The following is a 24292-nucleotide window of genomic DNA, read 5'->3' as shown; positions in this document are numbered from 1 at the left end:
TTGTTAAACAGCTGCATTACTTAAGTTAATTTAAGTCTACACAATTAGAAAACTTTGAAAACATGTTATTTTGATCAACATGGCCTGTTATCTCTCGTAATGGTACCATTGGCCAACATCAATACAGTTCTTTAGTTTGGGTCTGGAAGGCTAAATGTCATCAAATGGTGGTCCGTGGCTCAAATGCAGAATAAATAATGGACCTTGATATGAAAAATCTTGAAAACCACTGATTTAAGGTATATTTAGAACGGATAAAAAATATGAGATTAATTTGCGATTAATCACAGTTAACTATTTAACGATGCGATTAATCAGATTAAATATTTTAATTGATTGACAGCCCTAATATATATATATATATATATATATATATCTTTCAGGATACTTTTCTTTATTTCGACGTCAGGCCTAAATGGGCAGTCTGCAGCCACCGCCAGCGTTTCTACTAACCTTTCAAGACCCGTAGAATATTTGTTCTACGACGATGTAAACACACGATATCTCAAAAGAATGAAGAATAGTCTGTTTCGGGATGGTGGGTTTTCGGAATGGTGGGGTTTCCGGAATGGTGGGGTTTTCAGAATGGAGGCCTGTGTCCTCAGGTGAAAGTAGAGACCATCTTCATTCTTTTGAGACATGTTGTGTTTACATCGTCATAGAACAAAATGGAAGATCTAAAAGTTCACAGTCCTTGTAGAATGTAGATCATTATTTCTTGGCAATATACTGCAATTGGTGTAGAAGGAAAAGGCACACACCTAGTATTGTTATTGGCAGTTGATTATAGTTTGTTTTCACCAAAAACGCTGTCTGGAAACAGACCAAAAATATTTGTATGAATCCTTTAATATTAGACTAAACCGGATTATTTTAGATCACAGGGCGTAAGAGCGCCCTCTATCGCAAACACAAAAAGCATTGATGACGTGAAGTATATGCGTGGTCATTGAGTGGTGATCTACAAGCTCGTAGCGCGCCACTCCGAGCTTGTAGATCTGCTATTTTTCAATAGCTAAAGCATAACATAATGCCAACACCAAAAGGGTGTTCACCGTTAAGCTCATCGCTGAGCTTTGTAGATCCATTTATTTTTAAAACGTGAACATTTGTGCAATACGATCTTTGAATATATCTTTCAAAAAGTAAATAATTATTTTAACTCAAATCTTTGCTTCTGGAGGTCCCTGAAACAACATATTATTATTTCAGGGAAACTAGGCAGGAGGCAAACCATAGTCCTAGAGTCCCCCAAGAACACACAAGGCAGAGAGAGCTTCCTATAGTTCTGGCAGGGGAGAAATGACAGTGGGCGGGTCCGCGGGGCGCAGTGGGGCGGGGGCGTGCCCTGGGCGCGGCGGTTGCCGATGTGTGGTCAGCACTGGTTTGCTGCACCTGGGCCGGCAGGTTTCGAACCACAGCCCGTTGGCCGGGTGTGTGGCTTCGCCCTCCCGGTGCTGGCCGCGCCCCTAGGTGGTGGCTGCGCCCGGGGCGCCCCTCCATGGACTTGTCTATAGCTGGAAGCCTGGAGGAGAGGAGCAGTGACTTGGCCAATCACTGCTGAGTGTAGTGGTTGAGGGTTGAGACACTCTAAAGAAGGTTGGAGACCACCTGATTGACCTCTCCTCCAGGCCAAAGGCGTCCATTAGAAATGGATTATATTCACATATTTTGATGTATTTGCAAACTTGGGGTTCCTTGACATTTTATATATTTGGAGAACCACCGATATAGTAAAACATGGGTTTTATTTCGGAGTGGTGCAACCACTCCTATAGACAGCTGTGTGTGTGTTAGCCGTGGCTGTGTCCGAGCACGGAAATATGGCGTTGTAGCGCTTGTTCACCGTCAAGTGCCACCGTTGCACAGCCTAACACACAGACACACAGGCCAGGGAGGGTCAGATTTTTTTCTTCAGAATACATTTTGTAGTATGGGCCTCAGGTGTCACATCCATCACATCACATCAGTGTCCCGCTGCACGGCGCTCAGACATGGATAATATATAGTTAACCCATTCTGACCCGAGATCAGATATTAAAAAATGTCTTCTACATCCTGACAGTTTTCGGAAAAAGCCATGTTTCCGTGTCAATCGTTCTTCGATTTTCCAAAAAATAGCAGACCTACAAGCTCGTAGCGCGCCACCGAGTTGCGTGCTACGAGCTTGTAGATCTGCTATTTTTCAATAGCTAAAGCATAACGTAATGCTAACACCAAAAGGGGTTCCCGCCCCCAAAATGGATTAATGTCAGATGATACTCTGATGATGACCGGGGGCAGGAAGATGCTGTGTTCGATTTCACTGCAGCATCATCCTCCTCCTCCTCCTCCTCCTCCTCACTCCATCCCATCCTATCCTCCCATACAGCAGCATCCTCTCTGCGGGGAGGAGAGGAGAGGAGACAGACTCCGGAAGATGGAGATTGGATGGCAGGAGCCCACTCGATCCGTTATGTAACGATCAATGTGATTAAGATTAAACGGCCCCTCTATGCATCTATCTGCTAGTACTGTGTGCTGCCACGTTCTGTTGGTTGTGGTGAGCGTCATCAAGTCAAAGACTGTGTTTGTTTGCGTTGTCGCGAGCATTATCACGTCAAAGACTGTCGCGTTGTCGCAAGCATTATCACGTCAAAGACTGTCGCGTCGACGCGAGCATTATCACGTCAAAGACTTGTGTTGTGTTGTCGCGAGCATTATCACGTCAAAGACTGTTGCGTTGACGCGAGCATTATCACGTCAAAGACTGTTGTGTTGCCGCGAGCATTATCACGTCAAAGACTTGTGTTGTGTTGTCGCGAGCATTATCACGTCAAAGACTGTCGCGTAGTCGCGAGCATTATCATGTCAAAGACTGTTGTGTTGTCGCGAGCATTATCACGTCAAAGACTTGTGTTGTGTTGTCGCGAGCATTATCACGTCAAAGACTGTCGCGTCGTCGCGAGCATTATCACGTCAAAGACTGTCGCGTCGTCGCGAGCATTATCACGTCAAAGACTGTTGTGTTGTCGCGAGCATTATCACGTCAAAGACTGTCGCGTCGTCGCGAGCATTATCACGTCAAAGACTGTCGCGTCGTCGCGAGCATTATCACGTCAAAGACTGTTGTGTTGTCGCGAGCATTATCACGTCAAAGACTTGTGTTGTGTTGTCGCGAGCATTATCACGTCAAAGACTGTCGCGTCGTCGCGAGCATTATCACGTCAAAGACTGTTGTGTTGTCGCGAGCATTATCACGTCAAAGACTTGTGTTGTGTTGTCGCGAGCATTATCACGTCAAAGACTGTTGTGTTGTCGCGAGCATTATCACGTCAAAGACTTGTGTTGTGTTGTCGCGAGCATTATCACGTCAAAGACTGTCGCATCGACGCAAGCATTATCACGTCAAAGACTGTCGCGTCGTCGCGAGCATTATCACGTCAAAGACTGTCGCGTTGTCGCGAGAATTATCACGTCAAGGACTGTCGTGTTGTCGCGAGCATTATCACGTCAAAGACTGTTGCGTCGTCGCGAGCATTATCACGTAACTTAAATGTTGTAATGGTGTCAACCTTAGTCAGGATAAGGTAGCTCTCCAGTCTCCACCAAAACAGGCTACAACAGATTACTACAGACTGGAGAGTGGAGACCGGTCGGTTGGACGTTGTGAATAAAAAAAAAGTGCTGAATGCACCCGAGAGCTGACACAGGAGTACGGTGCTAAAAATAGCCTATATGGCTTGATCTGTCTTTTTCAACAACAAGGCTGCTGCTGTCCGAGAGTCAACCAAGCTTGGCTTTGGACGCTTCCCTGCAACTTCCCGACGCAACAGTGTAGCGGCACCACCCATTCAACAGCGGATTTAACATTGTACCCATCGCCAATTCAACAGCAGATTTAACATTGTACCCAATGCCAATTCAACAGCAGATTTAACATTGTACCCACTGCCAATTCAACAGCAGATTTAACATTGTACCCAATGCCAATTCAACAGCAGATTTAACATTGTACCCAATGCCAATTCAACAGCAGATTTAACATTGTACCCACTGCCAATTCAACAGCAGATTTAACATTGTACCCAATGCCAATTCAACAGCAGATTTAACATTGTACCCAATGCCAATTCAACAGCGGATTTAACATTGTACCCAATGCCAATTCAACAGCAGATTTAACATTGTACCCAATGCCCATTCAACAGCAGATTTAACACTGTACCCAATGCCCATTCAACAGCAGATTTAACATTGTACCCACTGCCAATTCAACAGCGGATTTAACAATGTACCCACTGCCAATTCAACAGCGGATTTAACATTGTACCCACTGCCAATTCAACAGCAGATTTAACATTGTACCCACTGCCAATTCAACAGCAGATTTAACATTGTACCCAATGCCCATTCAACAGCAGATTTAACATTGTACCCACTGCCAATTCAACAGCAGATTTAACATTGTACCCAATGCCCATTCAACAGCAGATTTAACATTGTACCCACTGCTAATTCAACAGCAGATTTAACATTGTACCCAATGCCCATTCAACAGCGTACTCCAGTATATGGCTATAGGGTACCAGTAGGGGGCGCCAGAAACAGAGAGGGATAGTGCTGCAATGTTGCCTGCTAATGAGAGAGAGAGAGAGAGAGAGGTGGGGGGGGAAGCTGCACCACTCAGTGATTTTTTTTTTACGCTTGCGTTGTTGTGCCGCTCTTCAACAGACCTGGAGGAGACCTGTGTTGATCCAGGCAACAACGCCTGCGTTTGCAAGGCCCTTTAGACATCGTAGTTTTTATTTAGATTTTGTCAGTAGTCAAAAAAGATTTTTCGCATAGTTTTAGCCATCAAGCCAGCCGGTGTTCATTTTGTCAAGTGTCAACCAAATTGACACTGGCTGGAGAGCTATGTTAACCCATTTAGGCCTGAAAGTTTTAAAATGTATTTTTAAAGTATTTTTTCTGAAAAACCTCATGTTTCTGTATCAGTGGTGCTCAATATTTCGTGTCAAGGACCCCCAAAGGTTATGTGTAATTGGCCACCGACCCCCCATCTGAAAATATGCTGTTCCAGGGACCCCCCCACCAGAAGCAAAGATTTTAGTTAAAAACTGAGACCCTGAAAGAATATATTCAAAGATTCGAGGCATTTTCACGATTAAAAAAAATAGCAGAACTACAAGTACAAATATGTAACAAGTACAAATATGCTGTTCCAAGGACCCCCCCCCCAGAAGCAAAGATTTTAGTTTCCCCCTCTCCTCTCCCCTCTCCCCTCTCTCCTCTCTCCTCTCTCCTCTCTCCTCTCTCCTCTCTCCTCTCTCCTCTCTCCTCTCTCCTCTCCCCTCTCCCCTCTCCCCTCTCCCCTCTCCCCTCTCCCCTCTCCCCTCTCCCCTCTCCCCTCTCCCCTCTCCCCTCTCTCCTCTCTCCTCTCTCCTCTCCCCTCTCCCCTCTCCCCTCTCCCTCAGATTTATTATGGATATCAATGAACCTAGACAGTCAGTAGTTGGATTTGCGTCCAGCAGGTGGCAGCCATGTCACATACTTCTCTCTTTCCAATTTCACACATGCGCACACCACTCGTGCTCATGACGACGGATACCCACGGACATTCCTGATTGTAGGAGTGGTTGCACCACTCAAAAACTGAGACCCTGAACCCTGGCCAGCCGGGGCGCCTGATGGGAGGGGAAAGGAACTGGTTGGAATAACGTGTTTCTTCCACGCGCTACGTCCAACCAGGGAAACTCCCCCCTGTCAGGTGTAAAGGAGCAACTTGGGACACTCAGGCATGAAGGAAGCATGAGTTCAAATCCGTTGCTCTCCCCTTTGCCCCCTTATATGGGCACTAGGTTGGTGGAGGGTGTGTAGAGCCCAGTATCACATTAGATGATTGACACAGGGGTGAAAATGGGTTACAAAATCGTGGGATAAAATAATATATATAAAAAATAAATAAAAACTGAGACCCTGAAAGAATATATTCAATGATTCGAGGCACATTTTCACGATTAAAAAAGAAATAGCAGAACTCCAAGCTCATAGCGCGCCACTCGGTGGCGCGCTATGAGCTTGTAGATCTGCTATTTTTCAATAGCTAAAGTATAACATAATGCTTTAAAACACAAAAAAAATAGGTTGTGTGTGAAGGAACACTGACGCCGACATACGGTGTAAACGGGCTCAGATCAGTCGGTGTATAAACCTTCCCGTTGTGGGAATGTCACGGGAATCTGAATCTGGGACGGCCCGTTGGGACCGGGGGCCACGCATCGCACGCCTTTCACTTTAACTCTGGCTGCAGCGGGGGAGGAGAGGAGACACGCTCTTGCATAAACAAATAGGAATAAACAAGCCTTTGCCTCCTCCCCTCGCTCCATTCATTCCAACTCTATCAACGGTATGCGACCCCAACGCAGCCCTGTGCATAGTACTGTAGTCTGGCATGCATGTGTGTACACACACACACACACACTATCAAAAGTAAATTCCCCATGCATGCCTTTGACAGTGTGTGTGTGTGTGTGGGGGGGGGGGGGGGGGGGGGGGGGCTGGGGCTGTTAAAGAAGCTATAATCATTCAAACTGTTTGGGGGAAAACAAGCGGCACTCACTCCGAGTCACTCATAACAACCACCGACTCAAACACGCTTTGCATTTGTACTTTTTTTTTTGCCACAAATCACGATACGAACCGTTGATCCTTTCCCACGGAGTGGCTTTCACAAGGGTCCGTTGATCCCAGGCCAACAAGCTTTTGTGTTTTAGTTATTGGTTTAAGTAGCCGACCCCCTTATCCCGTCTTTAATATAATGCAAATGTGAAGACCCTGGCACCTCTCTCTCTCCGTGGATTAAATAAAATAAAATATGTTTGAAAATGTCCGTATGGCCAAGTCCTAATGTGTGCTTTGTGAAACTGTGTGAAGGGAGCCCCCACACACAAGCACAAGTTTCCTAAACAATTAACACAAATATAGCTGCAAGCAGCGATGAGACAGGGCCATGGAATAAGAACAATCACACCTGTGTTAACCGAGCGGTGCTCATTGCTCAAAGAGCATTGATCACGCCTCCAGGTCTTTAGTTTACTCAAGTTAGGTATTAAGACCTGGTACTTAAGACACGCAAAATACAGCCCTCAGAGTTATGGTGGTCCTTCACATAAAATAAAGTTTGAGAAGCACCGACAGTGTGATCAAAATAATTTTAAAAAACGGTTCCGGAAAACGGTTCCAAATGTGATGGATAACATCCTCATTGTTAGATCCTGTTCCGGATCCCACATCCCAACTCAGGAAAACCAGTCGACTCGTCTACCAACTAATGGACCCTTGAAATGTTTGGACGGGCCAGCAAATATAAATACCAACTTCTCTTGTCCACTGCCGTTAACTCACAGGCCACCCCCGTCTATTCCCATTTGGTACAAAATAAAAACCCAGCTATTCCTTTATCTGTTTTGTAAATCTCTCGAGGGAACCAAATGCACCCGTTAAGGGTCTATTTGGTTCCATTTGTACACTCTCAAGAGTGGTGAGTCTCTTGGAAGAAAAATAACAATAAAATAAAATAAATGGTGAGGGAGACTCAGACCACTGTACAATGCAAAAGGACAGTTTGAATGCCTTCCGTTTAAACTGCTTTGTTTTGCAACTTTTGTTTTTAAGCAACAACGCCCTCTCTCACTCCCCATTCTTGGGACAAATGTCACCAAATGTTTGACTGTAAGGGGGCACCCTTCCAGTAAGGTGGCGTCACCCTGTTCAACCCATAGAGTATAAAGAAGGATAGAGACTGATCTGGCGCGAAGCCCCCTCCGCTATTCATGTGAGTGGAAGTTGCTCAGTGGCGTTTTGAAGCACCCGGAAGGACCGTCTCAAAACGTCTACTTCCGCATTGGACCACCAGTGCAACCGAGCGCTCAATGTTAAAGCCCAGCTGCACTGGCCCCTTGGTTCAACCCAAGAGGCGCACGCACGCACGCAGTTAACAGGTTTAATTGGTGAGTGACACAGTAAATAACACTAAAACGCCGTCTAAAGTGGACTTGAGCCACGGGAGAGGCACCACCGAGCGAGTCCGCTTCAGCTGACTCATGCAGCGCCGTCCAAGTTCCGTCCCGATATGGACAGAATGGTCACTCATATCCCTCCCCCCCCCCCCCCCCCCCCCCCTATAGTCAACAGATGTTGAGGCAGAGGGCATACCCCTTTCAAGCAAACATTTGGTCAAATCCATCCCAATAAATCATTGGCCATTTTGGGAGTGAGAATGAGTTGGTGTAGGACTGTAGGCAAACAAACACAATTCTGGCTTAAAATTGTACGGACTACTCGGAGATTATTCCGTTTTTGTAATTTGCGTTTGTCTAAAAGAAATTGCATTTTTGAAGGCATTAGTGATAAGACTTCTCTTCTCTTCCCAGGCTTTTTCTTTTTTTAAATCGGGTTATGTATGTGCACGTGCGTGCGTGCGTGTGTGTGACCCCGTGCTGCTCCATGCTCCCTATACCAAAAAAGAAGGGAAAAAAAAGTATGTCATCATTTATGAGATAACTGGCGGGGCAGCTAGAGGCAGTGCAGCCTGCTCCCTCTCCCTGCGTCACCCGTTCCAGCTCCATAGAGACCGTTGCCACATAATTACACCATCCTCCCATTCCCCGGTATCAAAAGTCGCATGTGTTCCTCCGCTTCTCTCCAACATGGGAACACAGCCTTCTCAGAGGCTGATTAAGTCGGACGTTTGATGATGCACACGAGGAGGCTCCACAGGACTGTGACGCTCGCCTCGCCGGGGCTCTCTGCACATTCCTGAAGACTGCACACGTAACGTGGAGACAAGGCAGCGAGCAAGCAGCAGCAGCACCAGCGTTGCCATGTCTGCTTATTGTATAAGCAACTTCAGGGTTATAGGCTCGTTTATTTTCAGGAAAGTTGCTTCTAAATATTGGTCAGCTGCGAGTTGCGGCATTTTGGGATCGTTTTTTAAGTAAGGACGGGGTGATATGGAAATGTCACGATTGTCACGATTATTGTGGCACAAATAGTTGCCACTTTTTTGACCACTTGTATACCCAGCATCGCTATTCTAGTGGGAACGTTTGCTAAAAATAGCCCATGTGAGCTTGTAGAGCTTGTGTAATGTGAAACAAGAGCGTACAAAATGTGGTCTTTAGAGGTCCGTTTTACAAAAGCTAATTCATCCTAGTGTAGGACAATTTAAAATAAATTGATACATTCAAATCTCTGCGATCTTTTTTATCATTGATAAACGAAAATAAAAGGTTATATAATGCAACTCCATGCCACATGCACCTACTTGTAACCATTATCCCCAAATGGCTTGTTGCAAGGAGTTGCATTGGTGTTAGTTTCGTGCAGCCAGACAACTATACCACAATCTCCAAACGCTATAGGCATAGCAGTGACGGCCATGTTCCGGTTCCATCGTTCCCCAGAGATTTCCAAAAATATATCAATGAATTTAAGCCTAGAAGCAAGGCACCCAGGATCCATGTGAATCATGGAACATTTTTCATTTCTGCTAATAAGAAAGTCGCTTTGATTTGTGTGACTGTAAAGACAAAACAGAAGTGGGGAAGGGGTTTCACTTCCGTTTCATCGCTTAATCATCAAAAGAGCTTCCGTGCTCTAGACTGTCTGAATGACCGGACAGTCTGGCCATGTAGTGTGGCGTGGACTGGCCTTAAAACTGTTTTGTTTCAAGGAGTTGTGACTAGTTGCATTGGTGCAGTCTGGTTGCATTGGTGCAGTCTGGTTGCATTGGTGCAGTCTGGCCCAACGTGTAGTTGCTTATTTGGGGCTTGCATTATGTTATACTTTAGCTATTGAAAAATAGCAGATCTACAAGCTCCTAACGCGGCACCAAGTGCCACGTCTGCTATTTTTGTAAAATCGAGAAAATGTGTCGCAAATCATTGAATATGTATTCCTTCAGAGAGAACGTTTTTAACTCAAATCTTTGCTTCTTGGGGGGGGGGGGGGGCGGTCAAATACAGATAATTCTGGCGCTCCTTGACACATAGTTGACACACAATAGTTTGAGAACAACTGATATAGAAACATAAGTTTTTCTGAAAACTATCATGATTTAGGTCGAAAATCAGTGGTACTTAAAACATTTTCATGTAGGCACGGTCGGTGGCGCTGTCGCCTCAGAGCTTGAAGGTCCTGGGTTAGATTCCCGCCAGGCATGCCTCTCATCCGAGTCATCGGCGCCCACAGCCTAGGTGGGGTTGGTCGAAAGTGCCTTCCTGTGTGTAATTTGCATGTTCTCCCCATTTCCCCTAGGGTAGTAAGGGTACCCTCGCAAAAAAAGCATGCAGGCAATTGGCACTGGTTGAAACAATGGGTTACAAAATCCCTGGATAACATTTTAAAATAAAATAAAACACACATTTTCATGTCAAGGACCATATCCTTGGTACCCCCACGTCCCAGATTTGTGTCATTAAATGGTATATTACAAATCATCCCTTTTCCCCCCAAGCTTTTATTGAAAATAGCAGATCTACAAGCTCACAATGTGTTGCATTGCGACACATTGTGATCTTGTAGATCTGTTATTTTCAAATAGCCAATTATGTGTACTCATTAAAGTGCTCATTATGTGTTAGTCACTTCTTTTTGGCTTGTTTTCATTGACACGGTAGGCTTCTCTCGCAAGATCTGGCAACACTGAGCAGCAGCAGCCATGAACATTCAGGTTTCTGTGTTTTGCCCCCGGGAACCCGCAAACTGGAAACCCAGGGACAGCCAATGCTATTGTGGACTAGTGTGTCAATATGACGGCGATTAAACACATGATGATCCCCGACCCCCTTGTGCACAGTGCATCTTGGAATCTGTGGAAAACACCTCAGAGAGCTCTGTTATAGGCCTCCTTCTAACACTATGGACCAGTGCAGAGCTAGGATGATGTATAGGCCTCCTTATAACACTAAGGACCAGAGCTAGGATGATGTATCCTTCCAACACTATGGACCAGTGCAGAGCTAGGATGATGTATAGGCCTCCTTCTAACACTAAGGACCAGAGCTAGGATGATGTATCCTTCCAACACTATGGACCAGTGCAGAGCTAGGATGATGCTAAAGGCCTCCTTCTAACACTAAGGACCAGAGCTAGGATGATGTATAGGCTTCCTTCCAACGCTATGGACCAGAATAAGATGATGTTATGTATGTACTGTCAAACAGAGCAGACCTACTGGTGACGTGTTTTTAATGTCCATTTTTGTTGGAGTTAATCCACGATAGGCAGGATAATTGCAGCCGATTCCCGCATCATATAAGCTCCTATGGCTATAAAAAGTGGCAGGGTCATGCTGAGGGTATAGGAACGGCACTGGATAGGGCAGGAACGAACGGTGCATAGGGTATAGCAGTGGCAGACATTTTGTGTGTGGCACATAGAAAACCCATTCAGTGCTATTGCCTTTATAGGCCTTCAAATTCCACGACTGCTTTTGATCAAAAAGCACCGCACCACTTCTTCACACAGATGTCTTCTGCAACATCATATGTTCCTTTTGTCCAAAAGCCCCAAACTGTTACTTTTCACGATTCAAAATTAAAAAAAAAAAAATAGTGCAAAAGTAGGTAGCAGATCTACAAGCTCAAATGTGCCACGGGGTAGTTTACATAAGGAAATAAGAGGTATAATAATAAATGGCTCAACAGGAAGAGGACCATGACAGCTGGGGGGGGGGGTGAAGAAGAACACAAAGTGAGAGACCACAATGATTTCAACACCGGACGTCACGTCATCATCATCATCACATGCCAGCCACCTCTGGTTCTCAGAGATAGAAGACAGTGGTTCCCTGGGGGAACATCTACAGATGTGTCTCAGCATGTTACGAACCGTTGCGAAACAAACAGCCCTTACTTTTGTTGCGCACACAGTGAACCGCTCTGTAAGGCAGGGTGTACTGTACTGTACTGTACTGTACTGTACGTTTGTGGGACACCCGGTTTTATTGGGGGGAGGGGGGGGGGGGGGGGCGTCTGGCCTGATACATCATGAATCAGGCATCCCCCTCCACCCCCAATCATTCATGTATAGGAGAACTGTCAATACTAAAAAAACAATAGAAAATCCTCAGCGTCACTGTTCATTGAACTCTTGGCTCTGTGTGTGTGTGTGTGTGTGTGTGTGTGTGTGTGTGTGTGTGTGTGTGTGTGTGTGTGTGTGTGTGTGTGTGTGTGTGTGTGTACAAATGGACCATTCTTTGATGTATTCTGTGCACTCAAAGATCTTGAAACACAAAGGTGCGTTTTGTAGAAATAAACCCATTGACAGACAGACGACAGACAGACAGACAGACAGATGGTGGTTGACACTAAAGTAAGTGACACACGGTAAGGAAGAGATGCTGCCAATGACAAGCTCTTACAACAACATGTGTTTGCATATATACATAACATTGCATACGTCACGTGCACAGCAGGCCTCTGTGTGATTCAATGATGCATGTTGTCTATGATCAATTCAACTAGTGGACACTAGGGCTGTGTAATGTAATGTAATGGTCTCTCTATCTCTCGCTCTCTATTCAGTGGAGCTTTAACAATACAAACTGCTAAATTAGCCTATACCATTAAAAGGGAATTAAGAATTGTGTCAACAGAACTGTGTCACATTGCAACTCTCTCTCGTGTCGTCATCGTGTGTCGTTATTTCATTTTTTTTTTTTTCATTTTTTTTTTACATAGCCTAGGCTAATGCCTGTCTGTGCGTAAAATGTTAAAACATGTCCAAAAAGACAACAATAGCCTATATAAAGTCCCTGTTTGTTTTCAGAGTATGGAGAAAGAAAATAAGTTCAAACTCACCCTCTCTGGCTTTCAGCAGTACAGTGTTGGCTACGATATTCTCCAGCTCCATCAAAGAAAAGCTATTAATGTCCTTTAAAAAAAATAAGATTGTCTTCTTTTTTTTTTACACGAAACAAACGGTCTTCTTGCAGAGAGTCCGTCCTTCAAACACTAGTGTGTGTGCGTGTGTGTGTTAGAGAGAGAGAGAGATATGTTGGTCTTTATTTCAATCCTCTTCTGGTTCCGAGCAGCAGATCATAATGTGGAATAAAATGAATAATAAAAAAGAATACTAATGTTCAGAGCTGTTCAGAGAGAACATATTTCTGCTTGTAGCCTAATGTTCATGTGAACACCATACATTTCCCCTTGGTCTTCTTGTTGTTATGGTGGTAGGTAGGTAGGTTGGTATAGGTAGCAATAAGGTAGGTAGGTATAGGTGGTGCTGTAGGTTGGTATAGATAGGTTGGTATTGCAGGAGCTCCTATACCACCAGGGCTTGTTGCAGGCAGCGGTAGCCTCTCTGTTCTCTACCCCCAGTTCCCCCCGCCGACCCCCCGGCCCACCATGCGTAATGTGCCGCTAGCTGCGCTGATGGCTGCGGCCGCTGGTCCAGTCTGACCCGAGGAAGAAGAAGCAGATCACTGAGGATGGCGTCGGATTTGAACCATCCATGTAAAGAGTAGGACAAACCAAAGCACGTCCTCCTCGCGTCGTTAACGCATTGTTGAGTGGAGTGGAGTGGAGTGGAGGCCGGAGGGAGGAAGAGGAGGAGGTGGTGGTGACTAGCAGTGAGAGCAGAAGCAGCTTTACCGACAGCAGGAGAACATCAATGCAATGCCTGCCTACATACATACACCCCCTTCCTCCTCCTCCTCCTCCTCCTCCTCCTCATAGGCAGCGTTGCCACATTCTCTCTGCAAGAGAAACAAGCAACCAGGTTTTGATTTAATAGATTCTATGCGCCATATTTGGAAATAAATTGGGCCTCTTCCTTTCCTTCACAACAAAAAAATGTGTTACTATACCAATGAAGGTAGGCTCTCCAGACCATTTAGTGAAGCAGCACAGTGGTTCTCAAACCTTTTAATTTCAAGGGCCTCCACAACTAAGCTTGAGAGTGTCTGGACTCTGGACCCTCATTTGCTTCCATTTATACACTCAGTCACACACCTGTAAGGGTCCATTTGGAACCTCCTCAAGGAAGCATCAAGTCCATTTATACACTCAGTCACACACCTGTAAGGGTCCATTTGGAACCTCCTCAAGGAAGCATCAAGCATGAGAACCGGTCCCTGGACCACTCTTTGAGACCGACTGGTGTAGCAGAGTGTTTCCAGTGAGCCAACATGCACTCTGCTTGACCAGAATGGAACAGAGACTGCATTTAGCATCATGGTAACACGTACATCGGTTATGTGCGGTATGTTACTAACAGTTTGCAAAAGGTACAGAGGTACAGATAACATTAATATCACAAAGTGATATCACAAAAAGCGCCCAGCGCCAAAGGCTTGTTTCCATTCATTGTGGTGCTGCTGTGTGTCGAAGACATAAATATACAATGGAAAGAATTAAGCCAAGGCATTCTTGGGTTATCCTTTTAGCACGTTTTGTATAAATCTGTAGGCCTCTGTGCTTTTATGCAAACTGTTAATCAGGGATGGATTATCCATATACACTTTATACACTAGGATGTGGTGTGCAGCTGCGGGGACACCAAGTGAATAAACATTCACCACTGGAATGTGTATATATATTTTTCATATGCAGTGTGTGTGTGTGTGTGTGTGTGTGTGTGTGTGTGTGTGTGTGTGTGTGTGCGTACACACCTGCAATTTTGTTACGCGCGCGCGCGCACACACACACACACACACACACACACACACACACACACACACAATTGCAGATTGTGTGCTGCTTTCTAATGTTGTTTCTATACAGCATTAGAAAGCAGAACTGCACTACACAGACTAATATCTATGGCTAATGGCACTACCAAGCAACTTTACAGAAAAACTAAACAAGCCCAACGTTGCTTATAATGCAGACATGGCAACACTGCTCTTAGTGCGTCATCAAAATGGGCGGGGCTCCGGCTTTCCCTCACTGAAAATGAAAATCCTCAGTGTTTATTTAACTCCGTGGAGGGAAGTACTCAGATTCATTTACTTTTAGTGAAAGTAGCAAATAGCAATAATACCACAATATTAACAATTTCTACTATGTTTTAATGTAATGTTTTGTGATAATTAAATCTAAAGTCACCATAGTAACTCGATTTGTCAGAGTTAAAAAGTACAATATTTGACTTTGAGACGTATTTGAGACGTATAGACGTATGAAAACAATGGAAATCACTTCCTCAAAAGGCCTAATAACACGTCAACACCCAATTATTGCTTCCCTTAATTAATAGCGAAAGTTCCACAAAAGTGTAGGCCTACTTAAATAGGCTACAATTGCTTACAAGAGTAAAATATCCTATTTAGTTACCGGTAGTCTACTTAATTACCCAAGAGTGAGTTAAAGCCACACTCCGGTTTTTGTGTGTTTTCTCCAGTATGAAGCAGCTCTCCTCCAGTGATTTGAGAGAGAGAGGGGGGGGGGTGGTCTACGGACGGACGGAATGCAGAATAATTATTAATTTAACTGCTTTAATAAAAAACAATCTCCGATCCAATAGAGATTATACTATTATAATGTACTTCTACTCCACTACACCTCAGAGGCAGATATTGTATTTACAGCCTACTTTTACGACGCTAAACATATTTTAAAATGTAAGACTATAGGCTAGTTAGCCTACTTGTAGACTTAGATTACAACATATTAATACAAGCGCATTGTGAGCTTTGTAGAAAATAAATATATATATATATATATATATATATATATGAAAACATGAAATGGGATAGGCCTATTCTGCATAAGCCTACTTTTTCCACCACTGATAACAGGAACGCAACATCATTATATTACTGTCTGATGAGGACAAATGATCTACTTCTAAATGACTAGTGGAGTGGCTCATTTTTTAAATCGGGCATTAGCGTGTCTGATTTGAAATAATGACTCGTCTTGAAACCGAATTAGTCCGACCCAATTATATTGAGTTGAGCGATAGATGAAAAAAAAAGTATTGGACACTTCTCATATTTTTAATGTCATCACGGCGTGCCAAATGCAACGTTTTACGTTTGAGATGGGGTGCCATCTACTGGCTGGTAGTAGTTTCTGTTAACCTCGCATCACCAGACTTTCCACCACTGAGGAAAAGGTAGTTGTAGTTTACAAGAGAGCAATCAAGTTTATTGAGATTTATAGAAGTGGGTGATTTTCATTTTCAGAGTGAAAAGTAAACCCCAAATTGAGCTGCAGGGTCAGATGAGACTCCAGGACCGCCATTTTAAAATGCCAGGCTTGCCATGTTTTAAATGAATGTTGGATTAATGTTAAAGGTATATTCAGTGATTTCACTTAATTCAAATATCACTTATTTTTTTGTTTTGTTGTGATAATCCTCCCTACTATAGAGTGTGCTGGCCATATAAGGAGTTCCTCCCTGTCCCCAGTTAACCCCTGGGGGTCAAAAAACCTTAGGTTTCATTTTTGACTCTCTATCCTGATTGGACGAAAGGCTGGGTCCCACAGCCAAAAACGAAACCTAAGGTTTTTTGAGTGAAATCACTGAATATACCTTTAACTTATTCATGTATTGTCAAGACATGTAACCACATAACCCTCTTAAATGGCCTTTGCCTCTGTATTTGTTCTGCTCTTCTCTTCTGGGGGTCCCTGGCACAAATCTTTTTCAGATGGAGGGGTTCCGTGGCAAAATACATTTTGGGGGTTCTTGACATGGGGGGGGGGGGGGGGGGGGGGGGGCTTCAACCCTTGTTGAAGGTCAATAATTACTGGCGGCAGTGAAAAACAAAATACTTTTAATGGAGCAGGGCCGTTAAGAGTTTTGGTCAGAGTACATGATGTCCAAATCAAAGGTTTGTCATCATTATTGGTGACAACACTAATTAAGTGCCGAGGTCAGAATCACATCATCCTCTTCCTCAAAACCAATACAACAAAATGTCTCAAAACAAAATACAAAGAAACATGATTTATACTGCCCCCTCTGGCACAATGTAGGACTGACAGCAGCTATTGGTGAAAACATTTCATTCCTTCTCATGTAATCGCTGCCGGGCAGAAACCTTGTATAATCCCATTAAAAAAAAAGAAAAGGAAACTAAATCAAAGTGAAAGTTTGTGGGTTTTATAGATATTTAACAAATGAAAAGTATTAAAAAGCACTTGTCTAAATAATAACCACATTGGATCCATCCATTTATATTTCATGAAACAATTGTGCGTTTCCTACCGACAGTGAGCATTCGTCGTAAGTAAATCGGAATGCAATATAGCACACATATCTAGTGTGATATTGCCTCATATCCATTAACCAACTCATGTTAAATCCCGCTCTTAAAAAGAAATAAAAAAAAAGAAGCTAATTCCAACTTAAAAACCAAGTGTCCAATACGAAGGTGGTGATGAGGCGTACAGCAGGAGCCTAGTATTCATCCAGGTTGTCAGCTTTGGGGATGGAAAGGCCTCGGTCCTTCAGAACCTGCAGCTTCACTTTCTCCGTCTCCTGTTTGGCTTGTTGCTGTAACCTCTGCTCCTCCAGGATCTCCTCTATGGACACCTGCTGTAACACAGTATCACATGGCTTGTCCACATCCTGGAGAGACAGAGAGAGAGAGAGAAAGAGACAGAGACTGTAGATTAAACTGTAGATTTAATCAACTAAAACGTAATCAAAATTTGCTGTCAAAATCAACACTGGTTTTGGTAGTCTCGTTCCCAGCCTTTACTCATCACATGATCTGCGTAGAGAAAAAGCCTGGTCACGACATAGATATATATATATATATATATTAAAACAAAATAGATGCCTCATTGGTCGCTGCAGTTCATTGGAGCGACCTTTCTGCAACGAGAGGGGGAAGTAAAGCTGCTGGTCGCTGCCACTCAAGTGACTACTGGCCAATCAAATTACGTATTTTCCGGGATCTTCCGTTTAGATTGCCAAAGCAAGTGCCACTGGGAAAGAAGGAGTCGCGCCTCCGATTGGCCTACCAAACGTCCCCTTCGTGCTTCCACTACGCTTCGCAAGGAATCTCGGGAAAGATTGCCAATATCGCCTCCGTGTTCCTTCCGTTGAGATACAGACGCCCCAGAGCCTTAATAAACATGGTCATGAATACTTTCTGCTTCCAGTCACTATTTTAAAGTCTCATTTCTCATGTCATAATATTATTTTTGGAATTTATTAAAAGAATGACCATAAAGTCACGTATGTTCTGAGGGGCGTGGCTACCGTTCTATGAATATCAGACCCGGAGAACGCTTTGTCCATATTTTTTTACAGTCTATGCTGTTGACTACAAAACAATACTACAACATGACGTAAAGATATCATCTGCTCCCGCCCGGATCATATACCCGAAATGAAACAGAGAACAGGCTTTCCTCCAAGGTGGAAAGCCTGGTGAGGCGAGGTTACCTATTATATTTTTCTTTTTGGGAAATAAATATTTGTACATTTAAAAACTGGTGACTATAACTATAATCTACCTGATCTTGAGGCCTACAAAATCAGGGAAAAGAATAATAATAAACTAGTACCAACAAGGTCGACTAGTGGATTTACTAGTTGAATAGTTGAATAGTCGACTAGTTGCTTAATGCCCTAGTAGACTAGGGCCTAGTTTATTGGGTCATGACCTAACGCAGTGTCTCTATAGGGGCGGGACTTACGTTCCATTATACACATTTCCTTCTTTCTTCTTTTTTCACCAATCACAACCGTCGTTCATTCATGGAGAATGTAAACAGATTTGTAAAGCGTTGCATCATTTCCTTGAGCGGTACTGTCGCCAAATTCACACTCACTGTGCCAATTACCTAATATCAGAGCCAAAAGTAGCTAATCTGTAGGTGTATTTTGTACATTTACTTTAAGTAAGAACTGGGCTTGTATATCGTTCCTGGCGGGAAGATCGGCATGTTCAAACTGGGCGCAAAGTTAGAGGCTTTGAGCTTGTAGAGCTACTTTTGACACATTATCATTTGAATCAGCTTTAGACATACGAGGTTAGGGTTAGGGCTGAACTTACTATCTCCCCAAGCAGAACCACATTCTCTCCCCTCACTATGAAGATTCCTCTGGGAATGTCTCCAAATTTCTTCCCCACATGGATGCGCTCCACCGTCTGATGGAAAACCAGGTTGGCTGCGAGAAAAGGTTGGTTGGGGAATACATTTATTAATTACCATGCATAAAAAGGAGCACTACATCCAATTTCAACCCGTCTTCGTATAATTCGTCTTCATTATAAGATGGCAGAATGTTCGACACACTGGGTCTCATTGGTGGGCTGTGGACAGTTTAATAACCTTATTCATTGGTGGACTGTGGACAGCTCAGAACCCCAATATTCAACCTTCCATGATGTACTTGTGAAGCCGTGCACGGGCAAGAAACCTGCCTATCAATGACATCACCAGTGGGGATTCCAAGCCAATTCAAAGTACAGTATTTCTCTTCCTGGAAAGTTTTTATGGTGAAATAAAAAAGGTATTGTTCTTGCTTGCATTAATAGAACAAATACAATATTGTTTGCCCTCCGATGACATCACTGGTAGGCAGGATATGGCAGATTTCGAAACAGTCCACAGCTCTCCTCTGGAACACAGAGAGTAGACAGAAATGCCACCACCATCTTGTTATCAGTATTAATGAGGACGAATTATATTGAAGATGGGTTGAAAATGGGTGGAGTGAGCCTTTAATGTTCACAGCCTAATTAATTAGCAGACAAATGAAATGAAGCATATACTTTCATTATGTAAAATACTAGATTAGCAAACTGATCAATGCTTCATGAGGCAATAGTTGTATTGCGACCGTAGGCGTACATTTCCCGCCAGTCGTGTTGTGTCACGTCTCCATATATGGTCACGCCTCATGACACTCCATATATGGCTGTCTGGAGAAGACTGGATCATCACCTACATCTGCATATATGACGCCGTCCAGCAAATCTACATCTGACCTCACTGACACCAGATTAATAGTTTAACACGTGCTTCTCAACTGTGCCGTATTAAGAAGCTGTTGTTTCAGGCCTGAAAACGTCAATTAAAAAAAAGGAAACAAAAGAGGGGGGAAATAAAGGTCCATATATGGGCATTCCCAGATGATGCCCTAATACAATCCCCGTTATACCCATATATGGAGATCCCTGATGTCATCAATATATGGCCATATTGTGACAGTCTCATGATAACCGGTGTGGTTGCCGCGACACGTGTCACATTTGCAAATGAGCCAAGTTGGTACAACACATGGATCTCCATATATGAAGATCACAACACTGACCTCATCAAACCCTGGATAGCCATACATGGTTCGACATAGTAGATCTGCATATATGGAGCCGGCCAGCAACTCTACATCTGACCTCACCGACACCAGATTAATAGTTTAACTAAGAACTAAGAAGCTCTGTTGTTTCAGCGCGACCTCACCAATCAGGGCGAGGTCGCTTCTCACCCTCGGGGCGTTTTACTCATATACCAAACTGATCAATGCTTCACGAGCAGGGTTGGAAAGTAACGGAGTAAAACAATTAAACGGTAACTAACGTTTTAAGGTACATTTTGACGGGGAATGGAAAAATTATATAAAAGACACCGTTCAAATGACACTTTAACACTGCAGTAGTAGCCAGTAGGCTTGCTAAAAAAACATAACCCTATGGACATAACATGCAGCGGGGTGTCAACAGCTTCACAGTGTGGTGGTGGACTGGTGGTGGCATCATGTAGAAAGTTTCAGTTTAATCAGTTGTGAATTAAATTTGCGATAGATTTCAGCTGTGACCAATAGATACATGCCTTGCGCTGGGTCGCGCATTGCAAAGTGAAACTCATCAGCTCCGTCGTGCTAGAAAGCTGTCTGTGTGTGTGTGTGTGTGTGTGTGTGTGTGTGTGTGTGTGTGTGTGTGTGTGTGTGTGTGTGTGCCTGCGACAACTTAGTGCCAGTTTCTTCTTTCTACAATAAAATGTAATATTGAAAGATCAGAAAAATCACAAATAAAGTTTGCTTTATTAAAGCAAACATAGTTTTGCGGCTCCAGATAGAATTGTAATACTTTTTGGGGCCAAAAATGGCTATTTTGGGCTAGGGCCTATATTCTTTATATTTGTATATATTATTATGATTTGGAATGAATTTGCCTTTTGTGTGAACACGTGCCTTGCCTAGCCGAATAGGACTGTATTTTGAATCATAATATATATTTTGAATCATAATTGGAACTTGAGAGCCAAATATTGTCTGAGGAGGTTCTGCTTGTTGTAAAAAGGTTGCGAACCATTGATTTAACCATATTTCTGTTGTCCGTTTCTTAATTTCATAAGCTCAACATTCTTGTCTGGTTATCAATGGTGTCCGTTTCTTAATTTCATAAGCTCAACATTCTTGTCTGGTTATCAATGGTAAAACGTGTTTTATCTAATTAAATAAGAGTTTTGCTTAAAAGTAATCCAAAAGTAACTGAAAGTAACCCCCTACTTTTTAAATTGTGGTACTCGGATTACGTTACAGACTACAATTTTTAGCAAGTAACTTCTAACTGTAGGGGATCACTTTTTAAAAGTAACCTTCCCAACCCTGTTCACAAGGTAATATCTTTACATACCAAACTGATCAAAGCTTGTTAGGTAATAGTTTTACATACCAAACTGATCAATGCTTCTGAGGTAACCGATGAGGGTTCTGCCATCACGTAGCAGGACCAGGTGTTTCTCTGCAGGATGCAAACATGACACAATGTTACTTACAAACTGTACGAAGTTACTCTGACATCTCTATTACAGTAGTTACAATGTTACAAACTGTACCCATCCCAATCTAGACCATCTGAAGTCACTATTAGAGGCAATGTTACAAACTACCAGTCCACCTGACGTTGACGTCACCTGACTATTAGTTACATGACGCAATGTTACGCAAACTGTACCCGATGAAGGTGTAACCTATCAAAACGTTGCTGATTAAATACATGTCAGTAAGTGAAGACAGTGTGCAGGATTTAGTTTTTTTTCTACACTTCCAGTTCATTTATCCGACGCACCTGTCCCTCGTAGGTTTTCAGTGTCCACAAGGACTTTTTCCTTGCAAACATTTCCTAAAGAAAACAGAGGAAATAGCAGGTCTACAAGGCAAGCTCACATGTCGTGAGCTTGTATACCGGCTAAATGTTCTTGAAAGTATAAAGGTTTTCAAATATGTCAGAGATGTATTTAAGTTGTCATATCTGCCCCATCTATAAAGCCCCAATGGTCTGAAGTAATACATATTTTTAACGGCACAAAAATGGGGTTAAAATTGTTCCACAAATAAATAAACAAATATATATATTATATATATATATATATATATATATATAACCAAAATGTGGAAGGCCCTACTAGGCTAGTGACCCAAAAGAAATTGCAATAGTAACCGTTCAAGGTTAAAATAATTATTCGGCTAAAAGCGGCCATAGCAATGTGGGCAATTGTTTTATGGCCGGATTTTGTTTTCGTGCACAACTAATGCTTGCAATTGATTCAGAATGTGAATAACCCCTAGATGGTCATGTCACATGCTACTTAATCATAATTCAATTTTTTGCCATATATATATTTTGTTTTCTATTTTTTTACCCCAATATCCAACCCCTGAATTTTTCATGACCCACAATTTATAGAATAATCTATTTTGAATTATGTTATTTTTATGACCCCAAGGAACATAAAAAACCTTGAAATTACTATTGCAATTTATTTTGGGTCACGCCCCAATCAGCCCAATCAAAATATGTGACTTGCTAGAGCAGGGGTTCTCAATCTGTGGGTCGAGACCACCAAGATGGTCCCCACATGATTTCTGGAGGTCCCCAGATGACATTGAAGTGACAATGAAGGACTTTAAGACCTTTTAAGAACTCAAAAGAATTACTTCATCAAAAGTAACCAACAATCTACTATAAAAACTAGTTATTTTTTTAAATAGCCTACAAGCTCAAGTCTCAAGCTTGTATTGTAGACCTGCTGTTTTCACAATATTTATTTGTGGCACAGAGTCAGACTAAATGTAACGACTCAACTCCTACAATAATAAGTACTTGTCATGGTGGGGGGGTTCACAGCCTGAAAAGGTTGAGAACCACTTTATTCAAAATCACCATAAACGAGCAAAAGTATTTTAGCTTAATTGCCACCTGAAATGATGCCCCCTTCCCAACTGTTTTATTGCTACTATGATGATTTATTTTCTTGTACGTTATTGTATGTCTTTATATGACTTGAATTGAATACACAGGACCACAATGGAAATAATTGGCCCTTAGGGCAATTTGTAACAATATATGTTCAAATCATGCATGCATGCATGGCACATTAGAGTCTAGCAGAAGAGTGGTTCTCGAACCTCTTATTTGCAAGGACCCCCAACTCAGAGTGCATAATAGCACTGAAACTGTACGAGCGTCATGTGAACCATGGCTAGGAGGATACTCAGTGATACAGACCTGTAATTGTCATTTAGGGCTATAGCTTTGCGTTTGTCGACTCATTTTCTGTCCATGGCAAAAATAGAATTTTGATTTAAAAAAAATGTCCACCACACGTCACATCATAACAATCTAGTGAGTGACAGACAGACAGACACAATATGTTGCAACAATATTTAAACAGACTGCTGCTAACGTACCGGTGGCTACATTGTATCACAACTACTTACTGTCAATGTCATCGATGAGGCTCGCCGTCCCCGGGACGTAGTTCATGTTAACACAGTTGTTTTATTTCATAGAATGTGCATAAATATCAAAGCCATATATGTTTCAAAAGATGTTTCTCTTCCACTGTGACCCCCGGAAGTATTTATACATGCCCTGGAGGAAGCACTTCCTGCACGCCGTTAACGCACTTTAATCTTTAATCAAACATTTTTAATGTTCATCGCCTATAGATTTAATAAATGTCACGTTGTCTTAAGTGTGATGTTCATATTATTTATTTAATATATTTAGTCATAATTATAGTCCATCGCATCAGGGAGGATGTCGCTCGCAACACATAATTCGGCTTGCGACACCGTCGTAATGCAGATTAGATCAACTAGTATGACCCTTTTGGCTTTCCGTACCAGAAGGGTTTCCGTAGCTGTCGTTGATTGGCTGAGGGGGAATTATGACAGTGACGCACTAGGAGAGACCGAGTTGTGCCAAATGTTGTGTCCCGTCAGAATGTGTTATTGACACACACACACACACACACACACACACACACACACACACACACACACACACACACACACACACACACACACACACACACACACACACACA

The 24292-nt window shown here is 43.0% G+C and overlaps 2 protein-coding genes across 3 annotated transcripts in view; both read right to left on the bottom strand.

The window, feature by feature from the left end:
• grk5l (G protein-coupled receptor kinase 5 like) overlaps positions 1-13631 on the bottom strand; it is a 77497-nt gene extending 63866 nt beyond the window's left edge. For both annotated transcript variants that reach the window (XM_083784449.1, XM_083784450.1), the window contains exon 1: positions 12846-13631. In XM_083784449.1, coding sequence (XP_083640575.1) covers positions 12846-12897 — 52 coding nt within the window. In that variant the 5' untranslated portion in view covers positions 12898-13631. The remainder of the gene's footprint in view (positions 1-12845) is intronic.
• Positions 13632-17078: 3447 nt separating this feature from the next.
• lsm1 (LSM1, U6 small nuclear RNA associated) lies at positions 17079-23814 on the bottom strand. The gene is made up of 4 exons (XM_083783973.1): positions 23683-23814; positions 21635-21703; positions 19007-19122; positions 17079-17568 (listed from the first exon to the last, which is right to left on the bottom strand). Exons 1-4 carry the CDS (start codon positions 23726-23728, stop codon positions 17398-17400), a joined length of 402 nt encoding a protein of 133 aa, XP_083640099.1. The 5' UTR covers positions 23729-23814; the 3' UTR covers positions 17079-17397.
• Between the last annotated feature and the right edge of the window lie 478 nt (positions 23815-24292).

The sequence above is a fragment of the Protomyctophum parallelum genome (genome assembly GCF_964188405.1).
Source record: "Protomyctophum parallelum genome assembly, chromosome: 15".
In the NCBI taxonomy this organism is placed as follows: Eukaryota; Metazoa; Chordata; class Actinopteri; order Myctophiformes; family Myctophidae; genus Protomyctophum; species Protomyctophum parallelum.
Note: the sequence above shows the minus strand (reverse complement) of the source record. Positions and strands in the feature narration are given on the sequence as shown.

Excerpts from the sequence above, each read along its gene's own strand:
- lsm1 (XM_083783973.1), bottom strand. The coding sequence starts at position 23,728 with ATGAACTACGTCCCGGGGACGGCGAGCCTCATCGATGACATTGACA. Across the intron at positions 21,704-23,682 it reads CCTCATCGATGACATTGACA|AGAAACACCTGGTCCTGCTA; the intron begins GTAAGTAGTTGT and ends TGCATCCTGCAG. Across the intron at positions 17,569-19,006 it reads TGGTTCTGCTTGGGGAGATA|GATGTGGACAAGCCATGTGA; the intron begins GTAAGTTCAGCC and ends CTGTCTCTCCAG.